The 22,663-nt window shown below is 38.6% G+C and overlaps 1 protein-coding gene across 2 annotated transcripts in view; it reads left to right on the top strand.

Annotated features, from left to right (window-relative positions):
• ddx10 (DEAD (Asp-Glu-Ala-Asp) box polypeptide 10) overlaps nucleotides 1-22,663 on the top strand; it is a 42,377-nt gene that overhangs the window by 8,573 nt on the left and 11,141 nt on the right. For both annotated transcript variants that reach the window (XM_053648983.1, XM_053648984.1), the window contains exons 10-16: nucleotides 3,589-3,690; nucleotides 5,441-5,528; nucleotides 5,811-5,899; nucleotides 7,559-7,880; nucleotides 13,391-13,498; nucleotides 13,892-14,059; nucleotides 19,165-19,221. In XM_053648983.1, the coding sequence (XP_053504958.1) occupies nucleotides 3,589-3,690; nucleotides 5,441-5,528; nucleotides 5,811-5,899; nucleotides 7,559-7,880; nucleotides 13,391-13,498; nucleotides 13,892-14,059; nucleotides 19,165-19,221 (934 nt within the window). The remainder of the gene's footprint in view (nucleotides 1-3,588; nucleotides 3,691-5,440; nucleotides 5,529-5,810; nucleotides 5,900-7,558; nucleotides 7,881-13,390; nucleotides 13,499-13,891; nucleotides 14,060-19,164; nucleotides 19,222-22,663) is intronic.

Here is a 22,663-nt window from a genome sequence, read left to right as displayed (position 1 = left end):
CAGAACACTTTACTACACTCTTTACTCACTTTACTACATTTTAGATGACAGATGACCCACCACAGTCCTTTTCCCATATCCTGATGGCAAATGTGAGATTATTTTATTCACTCAATAATTACTTCACATAAAACATTTAAAAATGAGATTTTATGAGCTTTTTTCAGTCCAGAGACTATATATTGCACTGGAAACTTTTTTCCCCCCAATGGTAAACTGCCACAAAGAAAAGCATATGCATGGAAGTGCAGTGAGTGTCAGATTGCAACCCTGAAGAACCTAAACCTTGTGAACAGAAAAGTGTACAAAACATATCTGAGGAAAACCTTAGGTGCATCCCAAATTATATACTGTATGCTCCTTTTATTTTTTTTATATATATATATATATTAGGGTTCTTTTTAAATACACTATGTACTTAAGTATGTAGAACCTGTTTGTTTGTACTAACGCCTGTCTCACCCAAATTCTTTCGTTAAATGCGCCCCCCACCCCCCAAAAAAATGGCAGGGATAATCACTATACAAAAAATTATTCTAGTTGTTCAATATGGCTGCATGCATAATGTTCCACTGTTCAGCTACATACTGACATTTAAAAAAAACATGAACAAAATGTCACACTGTGTCTTAAGCCATCAATATTTCCGAAAAAATATTTTTGGTGAAATAGACTTCTGTGACTTATATTGGCCTCAAAGCTCCTGGCAGTAAAGAAGCAATCGTTAGACTCCAGGTGTCAACATAGACAGCCAATCGACTACGTTTGTTGGAGTGTACATTTGATCACAGTGATGTGTCCGATCAAACACTGACATTTTCAGCTTGGGAGAAATGGCAAATTACCACATTGTACCTGGGGTCATTAATTGCATCAGAGCAACCCATATTAAAATCCAAGTTGCACTTCATTTTTTAATTGAAATCGGAAAATGTGTGGTCTTCATTTTTTGAATTAAAAACAAAAATACGTGTTTTTAATTTTCAAATTTAAAGTGGAAATTTGTGGTCCTCATTTTTATATTGGAATCGAAAACACAAGTATTTTAAATTTACATTGAAAAACGTGTGGTCTTGATTTTTGAAAGTGAAAATGTGAAGTTTGATTAAGTGTAAATAGAAAATGTCACATCAGAATGTTCAAATCGTAATAAAAATGTACGGTCTTATTTTTTGCCTTCTATATTGCACCCACGCTGCTGCAGCGGCATTCTTGATCAGCATGTCAAACTTTTCATTCAGTTATAGGCTTGATTTTATTCTTTTTTTTTTTTTTTGCTGGGTTTAGTACATTATTGAGTATTGACCATGAACTACGTCTTGCCGAGTTTCCAAGTGTGAACACGCTAATCACTCAAAATTATGCAAAGTACATGCGTTAGAGATCATCTGTGGCATTTGAAACAAGCGCAGTTTCACTGGTCTACTGTTAGAGCCTCTTTTTCTAAGCATGACCTCTTGCGTGTTCCTGTCCAATTTCATGACCGTAAGTGTTAGAGACAGGGTTTTGTGCCTGGCTCATGTTCGTGCTGTTCACCTGCTTTTGGGTAAATGTTGTGTGTAGAGCCTGACTGAACTTGTTCAGGGCCTTTGGCTGAACGCTGACACAATTTCTATGGCTGTTGGCAGCAATATACCAGTTGGAACACCACTGTTATTAGACACAAGTGATGTGCTTCATTTTTTCACTCCAGCTGTCATGGGTTTTAATAAGCTTCTTCAGCCAGCCAGGACTTATGCAAAGTAATCCAGTAGACCTGAAGAATCTGAAGGGGAAAAAAGTGTGTATAATGAGACCTGCATGTGTTCGCTTTCTTTATGTTAATATAGATCTATGTTTACAGAGCTTCCGTTTTATATTTTCCTGGACGAGCACTGGGCAGCTCACCACCCTGCACACTGTAACAACACTGTTACCAGTCCTACCCAGTATCAGCGAACAGTCTAGACTAGCTCGCTCTCTAAATTTAATCAAAATTGAGCGGCTCGTCTGACTTGTCTATGCGGTCACGGGTAAAGTGGCATTTCGCACCCCGTCACATACTGGTGATCGTCCCAAAATAACACACATTGTTGTTTTCAGTAACATTGGAATACTGGCACTGAAATATTTTCCATTCAGTATTTCAATATGCCATAAATCTCTTCTTATGTGTTCACTGACAAGTCTAGTTTTTCATCAGCGCCTTGTCCTCCGTGTTGGGTTTTTCTCGCTTGCTCCGTGTACATTGGCCTGATTGGTCAAGAAATAATGGTGCTTGATTTCACTTGGCAGTTTTCAGAAAACCCTCTTCATCTTTGCAAACGTCTCTGCTGTGACCTGAAACACATTGTTGACAACGCTTTTTAAAAGCGGACGCATTTTTTGTCCACGTTGCAGCCGTCTGCACTGGATTGCTTGTAAAATGTGCGTTGACGGTTGAAGAAAAAAAAAAAAAAAAAAGCACCAAAACAATTTATTTGAACAAGGTTTTGATGTTATTTCTGGAACCTTAAAGGAACGACTCAGTGTAAATAGACTGTTCCCTCAAATCTATTTGTGTTTAGTGTCCAGTGTAACATGTAACAAACTTTTATGCATAGTCATTTAAAATAAGCATTATTGTATAATCAGTGTGATCATTTGATAATTTGTGGAAGCAGAAATGTGTTGATGAGCGGAAAATGGCCGGACTGGTTTGAGTTGACAGGCAGGCTACGGTAACTCGAATAATTACTCTTTAAAACCATGGTGAACAGAAAAGCATCACAGAATGCACAAAACCTCAGACATGAGGTGGGCACAGGTTCAGCTAAGCTAGACAGACCATGCAGTGATATTCCGATCTTCAGTTGAGAAGAAGATCTTTGCCCACTGTAACCGCAGATTCCTGTTCCTTGCTGAAAGGAGTTGAACCGTGTGTGGTCTTTTGCTGCTGTAGGTCATCCACCTCACGTTTGTGGCTTCTGCTCACCCACAGTTGTGCCCATTTGAGTTACTATATCCTTCCTGTCAGCTCAAACCAGTCTGGCTAGACACTCTCCTGATCTCTCTCATCAACAAGGTGTTTGTACCTGCAGAACTGATGCTCACTGGATGGTTTTGTTTTTCACACCATTCTCTGTAAATTCTGCTGTGTGTGTGAAAATTCCAACAGTTTCTGAAATACTCAATCCAGGCTGTCTGGCACCAAAAACCGTGCCATTGTCAAAGTCATTGAGATGACATTTTCCCCCATTCTGTTTGACATGAACTGAAGCTCTTGAGCTGTATCTGCATGATTTGATGCATCGCACTGCTGCCAAATGATTTCCACAGGAGTACAGGTGTGTGTCGATGACAGCAAGTCACACTGTGTCCTCAAGCACAATAGTACATCTGTGTGAATGTATTTCTGAAAAAATTATTTTGGGTGAGAGAGACTTCCTTTAGTTACATTAGCCCAGCGCAACAAACAAGCAGTCGTTTGACATGTCAGTCATGTTCACTGATTGACTACATTTGGTGTAAATGGAAAACAATGTATGTTCAATCATGGACCAAACTATTCCTTTAAGAGGAATGAATTAGGCGATGTGCTCTTTATAAATCTCTGCTCTCTCTCTGCAGGTATAAGGAGGGAGGAGAAGCCTTGCTTATACTTATGCCCTCAGAGGAGAAGGGCATGATTACTCAGCTTCAGGAGAAAAAAGTCCCCATCAACAAAATCCAGTAAGTGACCCACTCTATGTATTAACGATAACTACATTAACTGATGAACAGCGAACACTGTGAGTGTGGTTTGTGTAGATGATTTGAACTATGGATATGTATGTGCAGGTTTTTAGCTCTTTTTGAGGCTCAAGTGTACCCATAATATTAGCAATGCACAACAGGTTTGGACGGATGCACATAAAAAAAGGAGGGAAATGCAGTTTAAAAAAAGCAAAGCATTTACTTTAGGTCCGATCCAAATCAGTCAGCCAAGACAGGCTTGACGTCTAAGGTTTCCTCTATAGTTTTGTACAAAATGGAGATTCTACCTAATGGAGATAATAGAAGTTTTGTTGAAATAGCAGAATAGATCTGAATATAAATAAAAATTTAACATACAAATCAAATTAACTATCATTCAAATCATCTTCAAGCCTCATAAATCTGAAAGTGTTATTATAGGAAAATAATCACCAGTGGCCCAATGCGATGCAAAGATATTTTTACCATTATGAAGCTGATTATTTTCCTAAACAGCACTTCCTTAAAATGTTTTGTTTTTCTTATACCACATTAAAATATTATTTATTAATTAAATAACATCATCCTTTTATAGTTGCATTTAATGTAGTGGAGCTTCCATTAAACAAGTTAATTCTTGCTATGTAAACAAATGTAAACAGTTGTACCCTCACTTTCTCTTTTTTTCTCTCTCTTAAGTTAATAAGACAATAAAACAACATGTTGCAGAAAAACCAAAGCATGAACTACTCTGTAGGAAAGCTTAAAGGTACAGCTTTTCCCTTTAAATGTTAAAGTGCTGGCAGCGGAGACTCCTTCCAAAAATGATAAATAAATCTTACAGAAAGCTTCACAAGATCAGTAATCATATGTCTTGTTAAATAACAAAACTTTTTTTTATCTACTTATTCATTTTGTTCTTCTATACATTGCAGAATACAGTGACACTTTACTCATTTGAATTTAAATGTAAATCAGACACATTTTACAAGCTTAGGATTTATCTTTTTAATTTGAACAGTGATGAAACTGCAGTTAAGCAAGCAAGAGGTGCTGAGCCATAAACCAGTCTGTTGCCAATGAAAAAATAGCTCATGCTGTTCATATTCTACTTTTACTAATCTATTCGACCATCGACACCACTGTTGGTACATGAAAATTTGTGCAAGTTTGCCTCTATTATCATGATGCAACTGACACTCGGTGCTAAAAGCGTGCACCAGCCATCCGTTTTGAACAGGAACCAGAAATTGTGCTCATGCCTCTGTGTGTGTGTATGTGTGTGTGTGTGTGTAACCAGTCTGTGGGCCAGCTGGCTGCTGTGCTCTAAGTGCTGTGGTTTATCAGCAGGCAGCAGTGCTCCTGTGTGAGGACAGAAAATGGCCACATTCAGCCACCTATCCTGAGAATAAACACCAGCAGCTTTAGTCTTACGCCAGTGCACATTTGGCTCTCAGCTGCATGCATGTCAACTGTGGATCAATAGTCCTTCAGACCAATATGCAGCTTGATATTAAGTACGAACTTGAAAAAGAAATGAGTAGGCAAACTGTGAAAAGGAGGAAAAACGCCTTTGTCGTCACATGCGGTGTATTTGCATAATCACTGGTGGCAAAATCTGGAATGGATCTACAACAGTGATGCTCTCTGCACCGATGGTTTAATGCATATTAACGAGTCGTGAGAGAAAAGTGATTTATGAGCTTTTAGTATTGAATGTGATCAGTCTTGTTGCTGTGCCGTGCAGGGTGAACCCAGAGAAGCTGACGTGTGTGCGGCAGAAGCTGGAGGCCTTCCTGGCCCAGGAGAAGGAGCAGAAGGAGAGAGCTCAGAGGGTGAGTACCGATCCCACACTACCTCAGAGCTATCTGTCTTTAATCTGCCTCATTACGCTACAGTTATAGCACGGCTATTATGGATTTTAGCAGATGCTGTTGTGCCTTGTGGCTGTCACTTGGGGATGTCTAGCTGATCTTGATTTCAAAGAGCACACTGTGTAAATTGTGATAAAACAAAAGCACAGCCATGTTTGTCTTTGGTTGTTGAGAGTTGATGCCCATGCCCGGTAATCTCTGCCTATATATCTGCCTATATATTCTTTTATTTTTCTCCTGCAGTGTTTTGTGTCTTACCTTCGCTCCATCTTTCTGATGAAGAACAAAGACGTCTTTGATGTGTTTCAGCTGAAGCTCCCAGAATACGCCACGTGAGTAGATTCTTAAAATAAATTCGGAATCCTTAATAAGTTGTACCGTCTTTTCTGCCGACAGGAAGCAAGTGCTGGTTCCAGCAACTGATGAACCTTTTTAACAGCCCGTTTTTCTACTAGTTTGAGAGCCCAAACACAACTTGATCATCACTTTAAATATAGTGATGACAAGTTCTCTTACAAGGTTTATTTCTGGCTTTGAGAACATATTTAACCACCTAATCATTTAACACATCATCAGAGACAATGAATGTGCACAGGATGATAGTGACATGACTTCTACAGGATTTACAACATGTAACACTACTATTATTAGCAAGGCTTAGCTAATATTTTGCTAACAAACCACCAGATAGACATTAACATTTACAGACAAATTAACAAACAAAAATTTTTTAAACATAAAGCTTGGGTGAGTAGTGTTTTGTTTTTTGTTTTTTTGTTTTTTTTTCCTTCATTGTGACCCTTTTATCTAAAATTGAGACAGGATACAACTTTAAATGTTGAAGCTTTAATGACCTTGCTCAAGAACCCAACTGTGGCAGCTTGGCAAAGCCCAGATTTGAACTCATGACCTTCTGATCAGTGCCCAAAACTTTAACCACTACCAATGCCCTCAAAACAAATCCATTATTGTGTCAGGGGTGAAAAATACTCTAAGCATGATGTTCATGAGCTGCTGTAAGTACTCAAATCAATCCTGCATCACAGATGAACAATCATACACTAAGATATGTCCTTATGTCATTGTGCATGAATGTAGTATAGACCCTATAGAAGCTTTTCCCCTTAAACTGTGCAGTTATGGGCCTCAAAGCTGTTTATGTGGCGCGTCTGCTATACAAGTGCCTGTGAATTAGATGTTACTATAGAAACGACAACATATTGGAATGAGCACATTAATATAAACCTGTTCTTTGCCTTGCAGCCAGAACTACCGTCATAGCTGCTGTTATGTAAGGGGTAATAAACAGCAAAGGGTACATTGCACGATTTTAATGCACGGCATGGAGTGCATTAAGCTTGTGTAACGCACACCTAGCCGTTGATTATTCCACTTATACCACGGTCACTTGCCAACATTGACGAGTTAACGCTGTCATTGATGTTTGCAGTGCAGAAAATTTGACCGAAATGATAAAAATAACTGTTAATTTCCATTAGTTATTTTATATACTGGACGTTGGCTCTAGAATTCTGCCCGCTCTAAATCATACACAAAGGTAAAGTAGTGCGATAAGATTGCATTTATTTGAATGAATTATAATAAATAGTTATGATCGATTGAGAGAGATTGTGTGTGAATTACCTGCATCTGTGTTGCATCTCTACTAATAATGAAGCTGTGAATTTAACTACTGTATGCAACTGTGGCTGTATGTTACTATGTTTACAGTTACTTATGGGCAGGGCATTAATTTAGATCAGTGATTAAACTGACTGGGACTGCATGTGCATTACACGGTTTGAACACACACCTTCTTACCAATCAGAATCGAGAATACAACAGTGCTGTGGTAGAATAAAGAATAGGGTTTGTTAATTGTGTTCCCGTTGTTTGTTATTGTGAAATGCACTGTAATGTAGTTAATCAGCACCTTATTTAATACACTCACCTTCACTATGTGTATTAAGTGAGTGTTTTGTTTTTTGAAGGTCTCTGGGTCTGGCTGTTCCCCCACGGGTGCGTTTTCTAAATAAAGCCCAGAAACCAAAGGACGAGGTGACTCAGGAGATCAGCACTGCAGCTGACTCTGATGAAGAGCTAAAGAGCTTTAAAGCCCAGTTCAGAAAAGACCAAAGCAGCAACTCTGAGTCTGAAGAGGAGGAGAGTGAAGAGGAAGAAGAGCAGGTGAAGTCTAGAGGCCAGCTCTGCAGTGATGATGATGATGAGGATGAAGACCTGAAGGATCTGGACCTGCTGACAGTAAAACGGAAAGATGTGTTTAATGTCAATGAAGACAAGGAGGAGGAAGAGGTGAATGACATAGAAAGGACTGCACTCGTCCTCTGTGTTTTATTATATAGGGTGTCCAAAAAGAAAGGAGCCAATGCTAATATTGAGCAAAATCTGCAAAAACATGATCCAGTGGCTGAGGAAATTCATAGAACGTCTATGTTCTATGTTGTAGATAATAAATGCAAAATTAAGTATATGTAGTTCATTGGTTCCTCACTTTTCAGACACTCTTTAGATCAAAATCATTCCCCACACCATAAGATTTTTGTTGAATATTTCTTCTGCAGGCTAAAAATGTTTTTTTTTTTCTGCAGACTTGGATTTAATACTCATTTGGTTCATTAAGCAAAAAATCGAACCAACGTCTCTTAATTTCTAATAATTGTTGGACCATATTCCTACCATCTCTCTCTCTCTCTCTCTCTCTCTCTCTCTCTCTCTCTCTCTCTCTCTCTCTCTCTCTCTAACTTAGTGTGATGAGCCTTGCTTCCAATTGTTTTTTATTCATTGTCATGCTAACCAGATCTCAGAAATAACGCTTAAAAGTGTAATTAATTAATTTTCTATATGAAATAATAACCTTGTTAAAAGTTATTTAACATTAGCAGTGCAGCCACAAGGACACTATTGGCAGCATCACGTTTCCAGAAATAACACTGGTTTTCATCAGTGACCACTATTATGCTTAAAAGTATGGATTTTGATTGGATATAGGAGAGGGTGTGGGAGAAATGTTTTATTTACAGACTTCTGTTTAAAGTAATTACTTTAGCTTACTTGGATGGTTGTGTATTTCATCGTTGGCCAATGTATTTGTACACGCAGCATCCACTTTAATAGGAACAGCTGTACATCATCTCATGTATGCAGTTATCCAATCAGCCAACCATGTGACAGCAGGACAATGCCTAAAATCATGCCAATACAGGTCAAGAGCTTCAGTTAATGTTCACGTCAAACATCAGAATGAGGTGAAAATGTGATCTCTGTGACTTTAACTATGGCATGGTTTCACTCCTGTCAGCCAAGAACTGAAATCTGAGGCTATCATTGACACAGGCTCATCCAAATTGGAGTTTTTTCAGTCTTCAGCTGTTTAGTTTGGGTGAGCCTGTGTCCATGATAGCCTCAGATTCCTGTTCTTGGCTGACAGGAGTGGAACATGATGTGGGCTTCTGCTCAAGGTTTGATGTCTTGTGTGTTCTGAAATGCGCCACGTTATATTAATTACCATATCTTCCCTGGCAACTCGAACCAGTCTGTCCATTTTCCTCTGACCTCTCTTATCAACCAGGCGTTTCCACCCACAGAACTGTCACTCACTCCATGTTTTTCGAAGCATTCTGTGTAAACTCTAGAGACTGTTTTTGTGTGTGTGAAAATCCCATGAGATCAGCAATTTCTAAAATACTTAAACCAGCCTGTCTGTGACTTTAACCCTGGCATAGTTGCTGGTGCCAGAGATCACACTTTTTGATCACAACTTGATGTTTGATGTGAACATCAACTGAAGCTCTTGACCTGTATCTGCATGATTTTATTAATTGTGTTGCTGCCACATGATTGGCTGATATCTGCATTGGCTGTACAGGTGTTACTATTAAAGTGGAGGGTGATCGTAGTATCGTGAGTAGAAGTATAGTATAACATTAGAAAATTAATTTGCTTATTGGTGTTTCAAAAGGCCATTGTGGTCTCTGTAAGTAAACAATCCTCATGTAACAGTCTTTTAAAAAAAAAAAGTCACCTTATTCTCATATATATATATATATATATATATATATATATATATATATATATATATATATATATATATATATATATATAGTATCTCACAAAAGTGAGTACACCCCTCACATTTTTGTAAATATTTGATTATATCTTTTCATGTGACAACACTGAAGAAATGACACTTTGCTACAATGTAAAGTAGTGAGTGTACAGCTTGTGTAACAGTGTAAATTTGCTGTCCCCTCAAAATAACTCAACACACAGCCATTAATGTCTAAACCGCTGACAACAGAAGTGAGTACACCCCTAAGTGAAAATGTCTAAATTGGGCCCAAATAGCCATTTTCCCTCCCTGATATCATGTGACTTGTTAGTGTTACAAGGTCTCAGGTGTGAATGGGGAGCAGGTGTGTTAAATTTGGTGTCATCGCTCTCACAATCCCTCGTACTGGTCACTGGAAGTTCAACATGGCACCTCATGGCAAAGAACTCTCTGAGGATCTGAAAAAAAGGATTGTTGCTCTACATAAACATGGCCTAGGCTATAAGAAGATTGTTAAGACCCTGACACTGAGCTGCAGCACGGTGGCCAAGACCATACAGCGGTTTAACAGGACAGGTTCCACTCAGAACAGGCCTCTCCATGGTCGACCAAAGAAGTTGAGTGCACATGCTCAGCGTCATATCCAGAGGTTGTCTTTGGGAAATAGACGTATGAGTGCTGCCAGAATTGCTGCAGAGATTGAAGGGGTGGGGGGTCAGCCTGTCAGTGCTCAGACCATACGCCGCACACTGCATCAAATTGGTCTGCATGGCTGTCGTCCCAGAAGGAAGCCTCTTCTAAAGATGATGCACAAGAAAGCCTGAAGACAAGCAGACTAAGGACATGGATTACTGGAACCATGTCCTATGGTCTGATGAGACCAAGATAAACTTATTTGGTTCAGATAGTGTCAAGCGTGTGTGGCAGCAACCAGGTGAGGAGTACAAAGACAAGTGTGTCTTGCCTACAGTCAAGCATGGTGGTGGGAGTGTCATGGTCTGGAGCTGCATGAGTGCTGCCGGCACTGGGGAGCTACAGTTCATTGAGGGAACCATGAATGCCAATATGTACTGTGACATAGTGAAGCAGAGCATGATCCCCTCCCTTTGGAGACTGGGCCGCAGAGCAGTATTCCAGCATGATAATGACTTTTGCCTTGCTAAAGAAGCTGAGGGTGAAGGTGATGGACTGGCCAAGTATGTCTCCAGACCTAAACCCTATTGAGCATCTGTGGGGCATCCTCAGATGGAAGGTGGAGGAGCACAAGGTCTCTAACATCCACCAGCTCCATGATGTCGTCATGGAGGAGTGGAAGAGGACTCCAATGGCAACCTGTGAAGCTCTGCTGAACTCCATGCCCAAGAGGGTTAAGGCAGTGCTGGATTATAATGGTGGCCACATAAAATATTGACACTTTGGGGGCAGTTTGGACATTTTCACTTACGGGTGTACTCACTTTTGTTGCCTGTGGTTTAGACATTAATGGCTGTGTGTTGAGGTATTTTGAGGGGACAGCAAATTTACACTGTTATACAAGCTGTACACTCACTACTTTACATTGTAGCAAAGTGTCATTTCTTCAGTGTTGTCACATGAAAAGATATAATCAAATATTTACAAAAATGTGAGGGGTGTACTCACTTTTGTGAGATACTGTAATATATATATATATATATATATAATTATGTGTAAATTAGGGATGGGTAGTATGATAAAATTATAACGATGCGCTATAAAGATATTTCTGCAATACTTGCTGGCAGAGTGCCCACAGAACAGTGTTGCATTTAAATGAGTGATAAACTGAATTCAAATTTTTATTTAATGTCTTCAAAAATATATTAGAAAGGAAATTTGTTTTTTTTATTTTTTACAAAATTAACAAACCATCTGCTTCTAATTGTTATTAAAAATAGAAATGGGTTAGTATAAATTATTCAATATTTTATATATTCAGCTATTTTTATATTCATTAAATTAAAAAACCCAAATGTTTAATCCACTATATAATAATATTATAAAAGAAAAGTGTATTGTGAACTTTCACAGCGTTGATGTTATATTGCCCAGCACTAGTGGAAATTGAGCAACATATATAGCTTTTCCAGCCTTTGTTCTTTATGTTGACCTTTGTGTTATTTTCAGACCCTCTAGACATGACAAATTATGTAAACACGTCTCCGTTTACCTTCAGCACAGTACAGGAAACACAAGTCATCCTCTGCAAGTCTTTCAAGTTTGGAACAGAATCAAAACTATGAGTCACAAACGTCTGAGATATGCCGGACCACCGTGCAAACGCAAAACACAGTTCTTTGTTCTTACAGTCACTATGGCTCCTGTTGCTTTGTGTGCGTACGTCCTCAGCACACACACATTGTGTGCGTCTGTTCTAAGCAATGATTGAAGAGTGCTGAATGTTCCCTGCAGGTAATAATGTTATATCTGCCCATGAGCTGAGGAACTGCTGCAGAATTATTGACTAGAAAAGAAAAAAATATTGTATTCTGTAGTGTAGTCTTGCTTCACATAAGATTAGGATGTATGGTACACTGGGAGCAAGGTGTTTTCACAATACACAGTTTATACCTACTGGCTGTAGCTTTTCATGCTGTCACATTAAACATAGGTATACTTAAACGCATTATGCAAGTCAGTTGGGATCATCCATCTAATTTGTGTTATGACAATGCTTACTATGCATAATTTTATTAATTTCTGTTCATTTAGACCATCTCAGCCTGTCCTCTCATCGACCGTGTCTTTTAGCTCAAGAGGTCTTAAACGTTTTGCAGACTTGAGTACAGATTTCTTTTATGAACATAATTCAACTGTTGGAATATTAGGCACATTATTTAAATGTGTGCAGTAATATTCTAGCAATTTTTTTGGTGCCATAAAGCTTTCTATTCCTGAGCATTCCACCGCTAGAATGTATTAGAGTCGAGTTGACATTATTTATAAGCCTAATTGTTTTTGAGTTCTTAAGTTTTGCATTAAACCACAGGGAATAAAGAATGGGAAAATTACTCAGTCTACAATACTGTTGCAATGGTTTATGAATCTAGATATAGTTTGAATCAAAACTTAAACGGTTAAAACATTTATTGACGTGGAAAACTGATGCACAATACAATCGATGTTCACTCCATGGTTCGTGCATGCATCTACACTCCCGAGTTTGGAAATGCATCGGTTACAACAAAACTCAGCAGTTAATCAATATATGAAGCCAATATATGCAAAAAATATCCTGCTATGCAATGTTTTTTACTGTATATGAAATGATGCACATAATGATGGTCTTTATTGGTCACAGCGAAATTCTTTTTTTCACATACCCCAGCATGCCAGGATGTTGGGGTCAGAGCACAGGGTCAGCCATGATACAGCGCCATCAGAGAGGGTTAAGGGCCTTGCTCAAGCGCCCAACAGTGGCAGCTTGGCAGCGCTGGGGCTTGAACCCCTGACCTTCCGATCAGTAACCCAGAGCCTTAACTGCCAAGCTACCACTGCCCCGTCATTATATATAACCCCTAATTAAACGCATTCAATTCAAGAGTCTAGTCACCTATACCTATAACAACTACTACTAGGAAAAATAATAAATACAATATTAAATATAATAATTTTTATAGTGGTTGGTTGTAATTTCCACCATTAGAACAAAAATCTATTAAACCCCTGGTTATGACCCCAGTTACCACTTTAAGAACCACGGTTTTATCTTGTCCATCCTTTTCCTTTCCTGTAGGATCTCAAGGCCAAGAGTAAGACCGTGTCCAAGTTTAAGGAAGCCAAGAAAACTCTGAAGAGAAACTTTAAGGTGAACACCAAGAAGATCTTCACTGAGGATGGAGAGGTTTGTGTAATCATTTTGCTGGTGTTCATCATTATCATCATACTAGTGAAGGAGCATGTCAAGTCATTTTGTATTCCACTACTTAAACACACAAGAAAAATATTAGGACACATGAGATTTTGCTGCACTTTCCAGCACCAGTTTAACATTAGAAATTTTCTCCTTTTAAGACTAAGTGGCACAAACTAGGCACCTGATTGAATAAATGAAATAAACGATCAGTATCACTACAAGCATTTGTATCATCTAAACCATGAAAGGTGAAACTTGTATGGCTTAAGGATTCCAAGACTGAAAAATTAAATTAAAAATTAAAGACATCTTCCATTCGCTTGCTAAAAGGAAATAGTCGACCATTCAAGTAAGCATTAATTTTGGTAATGTTGGCTGCAGGCGGTGCAGCAGTGGCCCCCGCTACCAAAGACCGTAATGCCAGATGATGAGGAAGATGACGAGGAAACGACAGGCTTTGACGTGGAAGCGGCAAAAGAGCGACTTCGCAAGGAGGACCAAGAGTTTGACAAGAAAGAATACAGCAGGAAGATTAAAGAGAAACACCGGGTAAGCCTCATCACTTTGCTGTTTATTACCTATACATTTACAATATCCAGTCTAATTGCATGGCTTGTTCTAAGCAATTTAAGGAATGGATTCATTTATCATTTTTACATTTCTGCTTTAGGTTAGGGTCTGATTTACAGTGTGTTCCGAAAGTATACTTACTACTTCACATTTCAGCCTTAATTTAAAAGTGATTCATTTACTTTTTCCTCATCAATCTGCAGAAGAAACAGTCATTAAAGAGCATAAACATAAACAGGCTTCCACAGGTATTCAGACCAGTTATTCAGATTTTGTTGAAGAACCTTGTCAGTGATTAAGTACAACTTTAAATCTTCTTTGGTGAGATGCGATAAACACACCACTTCTGGATTTAGAGAGCTTTTCCCATTGCTCTCAGGAGAACCTCTCAAGCTCAGTCAGGTTGGACGAGGAGTGCTGTTCTATAGCTATTTTCACATCTCTCCTGAGAGGAGCCACTCGGGGACTTTCACAGACTCGTCCAGAACATTGTCCTGGTTGTGTGTGAGGCTATAGTGTAAAGTGATGAGGAAAATGTGAAGGTGTCTGAATATTTTCTAAAACACCAAATAGTATAAAGCAGGACTAAAATTAACTCAAGGCAAAAAGTAGAAATTGCCACACACATGTAAAAGCAAGCTACTTACAGTTATCGTCAAAGAATGTTAGAACTTCCTGTGGTTTCACTCTGTCATCAAGAGATCATAAGGCTGAATCCCGATGCTGCCATAACCATCCAAGAAAGATGGATTGTTTTAAAACAGTGTCCATTTATTTTATTTCATTATCTCTTTTACCTTTGTTAATACCAATACTAATAAATCTATTTGTTTTATAAATAGAAGGGGGACCTTCTATTTCAGTGTGTTCAAACTTCTATTACTCAATACTAGTAGCACTTACAGTGATTCTGACTCCTGGGGAAAAATCTTCAAGGTGTCACCTTTCAAAAGAGACCAAATCCATGCATGCATGCCTCCAAATGGTTCAAGAACGGCTTTAATTTAACTTTGGGTATGCCTTGGATAAGCGTTTTAGGCTAATTTTACAGGAGCTTTGCCCTGCCCTGAAAAATGAAAAATTTTGTCCCAAGTTGAATTATAACATGAATTAGTTGCCAAATAATACTTGAAAATGCTGATCAAGGCATTGCAATATAATAATTACTTTCATAATATATTAATTCATAACTTCCCAACCCCCCGATGTTGGCACAATTGCCTCTGCTTTGGAAACAAGCTACCCAGCACTTTCCTTGCCCTCATTATGCTAGGCCTTATTTCTTGAAACAGATCCAGTTTGATTTAGACACTGGGTAAGCAAAAAGGAGCCCTTCTGTGTGTGATCACATGTTGAGGCAGATAGAAATAGCTGAGATGCCTGTGTAGGGTGCACAGTGTTGAGCTTCAGGCACTGTAATGGAAGCAGGCTCTTGAGTTATTACTGCAGATGCAGTTTTATGATGAGTTTCTAAATAATTTCTTTCCAGCAAGTTCGTACAGTTTGTGCCGTTCAGAGAAAAGCATTTTTTTTTCTCCCTCTCTCTCAGCATCAGCAATTCTGTTCGGGTATCGAGAAGAGCACCCAATTTATGTCGACCATCGGAATTCACATTCTGGTATTGATCTCTAAAGAAGCCCTGCAGTGAATAGGCATGAGACAGTGCCTTCTGAAATTATATAATAAAGAGCACATGAGCTTTGAATTCATCAGCTCGGTATATCACAGGCTTCTTCCATTTTCTCGAAAAATAAAGCCTCTTGGTCAGTCTATCTCTGAGATAAGATAACTGCTGTGAACAAATACAACAAATGCATTCTGCTTACATCACTCCTGACCCTGGTAGAAATGAAGAATGGAGCCGAGAGTCGCGTCTCTAAATACAGTCACATGTGCATCTCCTGCATGACCATTAAAATATCATCAGTCTTGCCTAAACACTTTCTTTGACATGGTACTTGATTTCTTGTGATAAGTCACTCATTTCTTTACAGCTGAAATATTTTTTTTGCTCTCCAGCATTATATGTGCCTCCATATTTGCATTAGCGTCATTTTACTCTGCACATTTATTACTGTTTCTGTGGTTGATGTTGATCAATTTGACCAATTTACAGGACGGTTGTGTTGAACTGTACTGGCATTAGCATAAATTGAAAACCATAGCCTAACTTGTGGAAATTATCTTTATCGGACAAGAAAAAGCTACACGTAATGTAATTTACAGGATTTAAGCATTAATCTTTTATATTTAATGACCACTTTGTAAGGACATACTTATGGACTTATGCGGATAAAGGATTTATGCTACATTAAATGCAGATTATGTGCTCGCCATGTTTATTCCACATGGTTTATATTATTCACTTTGTCAACCTTGGCAATGAAAATCTTTTGAATGTTCAGAATTTCTAATAGTTTTGAGATTGATGACTTTTATTAATAAAGCTAAACTTATGGATGTTTAGTTAGCGGTCAGTGCTCAGTGTAATCCAGTTTAAACTTTATTTCAGTCGCAGAGTCTTTTTTGTATTTTTATTTTTTTTAAGTAAATTACCAGCACATCTAAGGAAACTGTTTATATTCCCAATATCTTTCTCTTGTTTCCACTGTAATTCTGCCCTTACATTACCCTTATTAAAGACTTTTTTACCAGCAATCATTAGCTAGCTTATGCTCAGCATCCCTGTTTCCTAGTTGCCTAGCAACACTGTTCTCATGGCTTTAACCACTTGAACATCGAGAATATTGGCTGTTTCCCATGTTGAAATTCCATTTTGGTTCAGATTATGGCTGTGCTTGAAATGGTCCCCATACTCACTGGTCCCCACATAAGAAAACCAGGAGCACTACACAGAACACTGTTATTGAGAACAGAACTGTTGATTGCAGTGAATGATTTTGTGTACAGAAGTTTGCAAAGAATTACTCATATTTGTACATTTGTAAGATATCTTGCACGAAGCCTGAAGTTCGATTAGCATATTAATTTGCTGTATTTCTCAGTGAAGGTGTGCACAAATCCAACCAAACAGTGCAGTGCATTAAGGGTATTTCACGTATTTGATTAGAGGGATCCTGGACACTTTTAGGCTGGTTCTAGCTGGTCAGGTTTTTACAGGGGCATTCCGTGGCCAGTAGGTTGCATTATAGATTTAAAAGATAAACAAACATCACTACAAACTGGCAAACCGTAGAAATCATACTATAATACTTTAAATTATAACTATATTGTGAATAGGACATGACTTTGGACAGGGCACATGACCATAACAAAGGCTTTACAACCGGAAACAATACAGTGCTGAACTATGACAAAAAGCAAGCCAGACTACACCGACAGGGCTTGTTTGAAGTGCTGAGGTAGTTATGCCTTATTTAAGATAAAAATGCCTGCTACATTGATGTGCCTTATTGTATTATATGCTTGTCTTTTACTCCTCAATGGCTTTATCTGGAAGAAGCAGTACTCAGAGTAGCATTTAACTTCTGTGAATAATAAAGCCAGTCTAAATATCATTTCATCTGTATCTACTTCCTGTGACGATGTGAAGCAGTAATCCAATAATTAGCTGTTCATACACAGTCATATCAGGTCCACTCGACTTGGTTGTCTGGAGTCTAGCACTTTCTTCTCACTACTCCTCCAGCAAGCTTCTTGATTAAGTGCACTATTTGATTAAGCTTGTAGACAGATTGTTTTTTTTTGTTTCGTTTTGTTTTTCCCACACACAGATACAAACAAAAAGCTAATCCAATTCACTTCCATAACACTGATCCAGTTGCTTTGTAGCAGCAGCTTTTAATCTACAATACACCAAGAGCATCGCAAATCAGATATTTATGGATGGTCATGGCGCATACATTCTCTCAGCCTAAAAGCTTTTTCATCACTCTGCATATTGGGTGTGCATAACTATACATCAGTATTCACTGGTCCAAAAGCAAGATTTATCCGTGCATATCGTTAGTGTCATAACTGTTTTTTTCCATCATCCACATCCCAAATGGGTTTAGTTATATCAAGAGTGATGGAGTGATTTCTCCATGAGTGGGGTGCTTTTACGTTTTTAAAGAAATTAAAAGCTCATGAAATACAACTGTTAACTCGGTTTCTCCTCGGTCACAGCACTCCAGCGGTAATAATGTTTTCTACAACAATAATATAATAATAATAATTTACCCTTCAGCCCACTACGTTAGAGAAGGCAGTTTACTTGAGAACGTTAAAGAACCGTTTACACGACAACGTTTTCAACTAAAAATGGGTTTCAAAACGTGAACTTGTGAAAACGATGACATCATGCGCACGAGTGTTGCGTCTTCAGTCTATAGACACGCATGCGAGTACTTTCAAAACTACAATGGTGGCCTACAGGACTGTGTTTGTGCTGGTCAAGATTGGGTTTATTGATGCTTCTCCATTAAAGTGTAGATTTACTGCATCACTACTACGCCCAGTGGAGACGCATTTGCTACATACGCCAAATTATTAACCCACATCTATACCAACAAGGGGTATTCAAAAGGCACGTTTGGGATGAAATGGAAGGAAAACTTCCGCTTCTTCTCTGTGGAAGAATGCTTATGTGCGCAGGCACGTAGTGTTTCTTTACAAAGTGACATCGCCAACTACTGGCCTGGCATGCATGCTACAGCGTTTTTAGTTGTTTTTGCGGATCCGTGTGAACGAGGATCACTTTGACAACGTTGTCCCCTGTACACACAACTTTTTTTCAAAAACAGAAAGGAGAAACATTTCTGTTTTTTGTACATCGTTGTCCTGTAAACATACCCTTAGTTTTGTTTTGTTCATCTCTTCTTTCTGAAGGACAGTTTCCGTCAGTCAGCCCGTGCCTTGTCTGCTCTCTCCCACACTTTCCATCACTCCCCACCCCACCTTTCTCTTTTATTCGTCCTTTTCCCATCTCTTCATCCAGCACAGCTGCGTGTTGCTTTGCTCTTTAGTGTGACTGATGATATGTTTGCTTTCGTATCATGCTCTGCTTACATAAGGGCACTAGGGTGCAGGACTTGTGTTGGCTTCAGTGCAGTTTATCAATCTGTTTTCTGTATTCCAAACAGGAACAGAGGCTGAAGGAGAAGGCTGCAAGAAGAGAAGCAAGCAAATGGGCTAAAGAGGTGAGTTGGAGCTTCCTCAACACCATCAAACATGGAGATTGGTTTATACTGCTCTAATGATATAAACTGATTATGTTCTTTCTGTTATAACTCAATAATCGCCAATTTGAGAGTTAAATGGATTAGTCATCGAGTTCAAACCATTTTAAAAGCCATGGTTCTCACAGTCAAATGCAGACATGTGAAAAGAGGTTATCAGACCTTAAACCTAAAATCTTCCCTGTGTGAGAAACAGAGTGTGAGTCACACCAGTGAAGGGGTGCCCTTAGTATGCAGCCTGTCAATGAACAGCCCATAATTTTGCACTGGCAGCTGTCGCATGTCCACTCTCTCTCGCCACTTGGGGATATCTCGGTCCACATCCATATGGAAATGCAGCTGCTCATTCAATTGTCTTCTGATCAATGCTGAGACCTGTCCAAGAACGGTTCATTATTCATCACCCCCTCCCAAACAGAGAACTCCCCTGGCCCCTGGCACTTGTCCCAGCCCAGCACAATGTCAAATCCCTACCCTGCCTCAGCTCATCTAATCTTCCTGCCTCTGAGCCTGGGTGATCATTAGACCTGTAAATGAAGTCACTACAACTGTAGTGAAGGGAGAGTGTCATTTTAATGGAGACCTCTTGGAGGCTCTTATGACTGAGACTTGGATTTAGAACTTGCTTGAGTCTTTTAGAAATAATACACAATAGTTTGTGTATCACATCATATTCCAAGGCCACATTATGATGTTTCCCATCCAGCTCTTTTAATGCGAATTGTGAAAATGCAAATAAAGTCGGAACAGAAAAGCCTGAAATAAACAAATGGCTAACTATTGCGAGATGTTTAGCTGAGATGGAAACTTTGGTGCATCAGTAAGAGAATATGCAAAAAACTGACGGAACCAGTTTTTAAAATATTTAATTTTTTTATGTATATATAAAATACAGCCAGGGCACCTGACAGGTGACGATGTCAAAGTTTTTCTTGATTTACTCAGTGAAAGCTATGTCAAATATCTCTGTGACCTTGGCCAAGATAAAGCGGTTACTATAAATGAATGAATGAATGAACATCAAACATTGAATTTGTCCTTTACCTTGCCGTTCCCTTTGCGTTTTCTTTTGCCTATTTTATTTTATTTTTTTTACAATGAATTATTGAATGAATTGGCACCCAGCTATTATCTATTTCCCATTAGATCCTGCATCCAATATCTCAGTATCCATCAATATGCACAGTATTAAATCCAATAACAAGAGACAAACACCATATTGGCTGCAAACAGCTAAATCTCAAGATGAAGTTGTAGTTATTAGAACTTTTTAGGGTTACCTGCAGATAAAAGCATAGGTTACAAATCTATTGAAGTTCCTTAACTTTGTCTTTTTGCATCTTTATTTACACACCCATTTAATTGTAATGAAACAAACCAGAGAACAAAAATCCAGAAAAGTTTTATAGTCCCCAATAAAGAGGTGCTAAGCCACAGCTCAGACTGACAGCAGTACAAAACCACTTAATGTTCATAATATACTACTTTTACAAGGTTCAGTTTGGTTATTGTGATTAGTAGCTGAATTTTTTTTGAACATATTAAAGAACACATCATACTTTCTGTCCATTTATACAACGGTGCTTCAGAGTTAGTGAACCCTTTAGAATTTTCTACATTTCTGCATAAATATGCTACACATTAGTGGTACACATGCTATATAAATGTAACTGTAAATAAATAAATGACCAAGTATAATAATTTTTGTCTCAGTATTTTAATTGGGATCTTTTTGTCTACTTTTAGGACTTGTGTGAAAATCTGATGTTTTAGGTCACATTCATAGAGACATATAGAAAATAAAGGGTTCACAAACTTTCGAGCATCACTGTAGTTATAATGAACGGTGTGGAATGTCTGTGAAACAAGGTACTTCCTCTTATCACTTGCCTTATCATTTGGTTATTTCCCTCACCAGCCTTGAAGCTTGGAGCTTGTTACCAAGAAATCGTGCAGTGTCTTCTCCACTGGAGACTTACCTATGACTATAATATTTTCACTATTGTCAGAGCTGCTGTTGTAGAAAATGAATCAACAACTTTTGACAAATCAGCTTTGAAAGTGGGATGAAAATTTAATTAGTTTCTGCTTCATCTTGGCATACATTCATGCAAGTAGTAAGTCAACCCATTATTCAAATTGAAATGAATGATTGTGTTGTTTCTTGGCAGATAATAAATCCATTAAGGTCATAAAGACTTGAATGAAGTGGAACACTTAAATTTCCAGTTTATTTACCAGTGTGGCTCTATTGTATATGATGATTAGTGTAGACTTTTTAACTGGTTAATATCTATGTTAAAGCCGGCACACATAATCATCTTGAAACAAAAACAACCTAATTTTTTCTTGTGGCCTGTGAAGTGTGAGCGTGCTTTGGCCTCGAGGGACTTCCTACTGTAGTGCGTTATGAATGATGAATGCTGTTTTAGGGCTCGATCAGCTGATTAATTAGTGTTCTTTGTAAACATGCAGCCTCAAACCAGAAGTTTATGCTTGTAGGGTCAAATATAAGAACCTTGTGGCCCAGTCCTATTAGTCATATGTGAATAAAAATTACGGTGTTGCACCAGAAAGTATTTTAGGAACTTTCCATGGACTGTTGAAAATATGGCAGTATGTGAGAGAATCACCCAGTTAGTCAATCACATTTACATAAACTTTATAACACAAACAGTTCACACTGAAAATGCGCTGGTCATATTTTCAACTGTGTTTATACTGACATTAAAGTGGGTAAGATGCTGTGAAACACAACAGAGTGTGAAATTTTAATACCAAAGAGAGGAAGGTTGCTTTCACACTCCCCCCCCCCCCCCCCCCCCCCACCCACCCAACACCCATAGCACGTTTTACATTTAATCCTACAGGAAGCGTCTGCAAGGCAGATGGAATGTGGCTGGTTTTTAAAGGCACTGCCATCTGTGTTTTGTTCTTTTTCGCCGTCTTTTTTTTGGTGATAGTGGAGCTTCTAAAATTGACAAAAGTCAAAGCACCCATTGAAGTCTTTATCAAGTGCTTTATTTATTTATTTATTTATTTATTTATTTTAAATATAACCTCCCAATCAATCAGGTAGCAACTTGGGGTGCAGCCGAGAAAATAAAAATAAATGGACATAGTGCCGGTATTATGACAAAATTGGAGAGAATTAGCTGCACTATCGAAACTGCAGTGTAACTAAAAATAATGATGACTGTTCAGTGAGAGAGACTTGGAGACAGAAAGATGGGTGGAGGGAGAGAGAGGGAGAGATTAAGCAAGTGATGGGCAGAGAGACACAGACATAGAAAGAGAAAGATGGAGAGACAGGGAGATGGGTAGAGAGAGACAGACAGAGAGAGAGGCAGAGAGGCAGGCAGACAGAAAGAGGTAGGCAGAGAGAGGCAGACAGAGAGAGAAA

The sequence above is a fragment of the Ictalurus furcatus genome, chromosome 18, assembly GCF_023375685.1.
Source record: "Ictalurus furcatus strain D&B chromosome 18, Billie_1.0, whole genome shotgun sequence".
In the NCBI taxonomy this organism is placed as follows: Eukaryota; Metazoa; Chordata; class Actinopteri; order Siluriformes; family Ictaluridae; genus Ictalurus; species Ictalurus furcatus.
The sequence above is the reverse complement of the archived record's forward strand: the minus strand, read 5'-3'. Positions and strand labels throughout refer to the sequence as shown.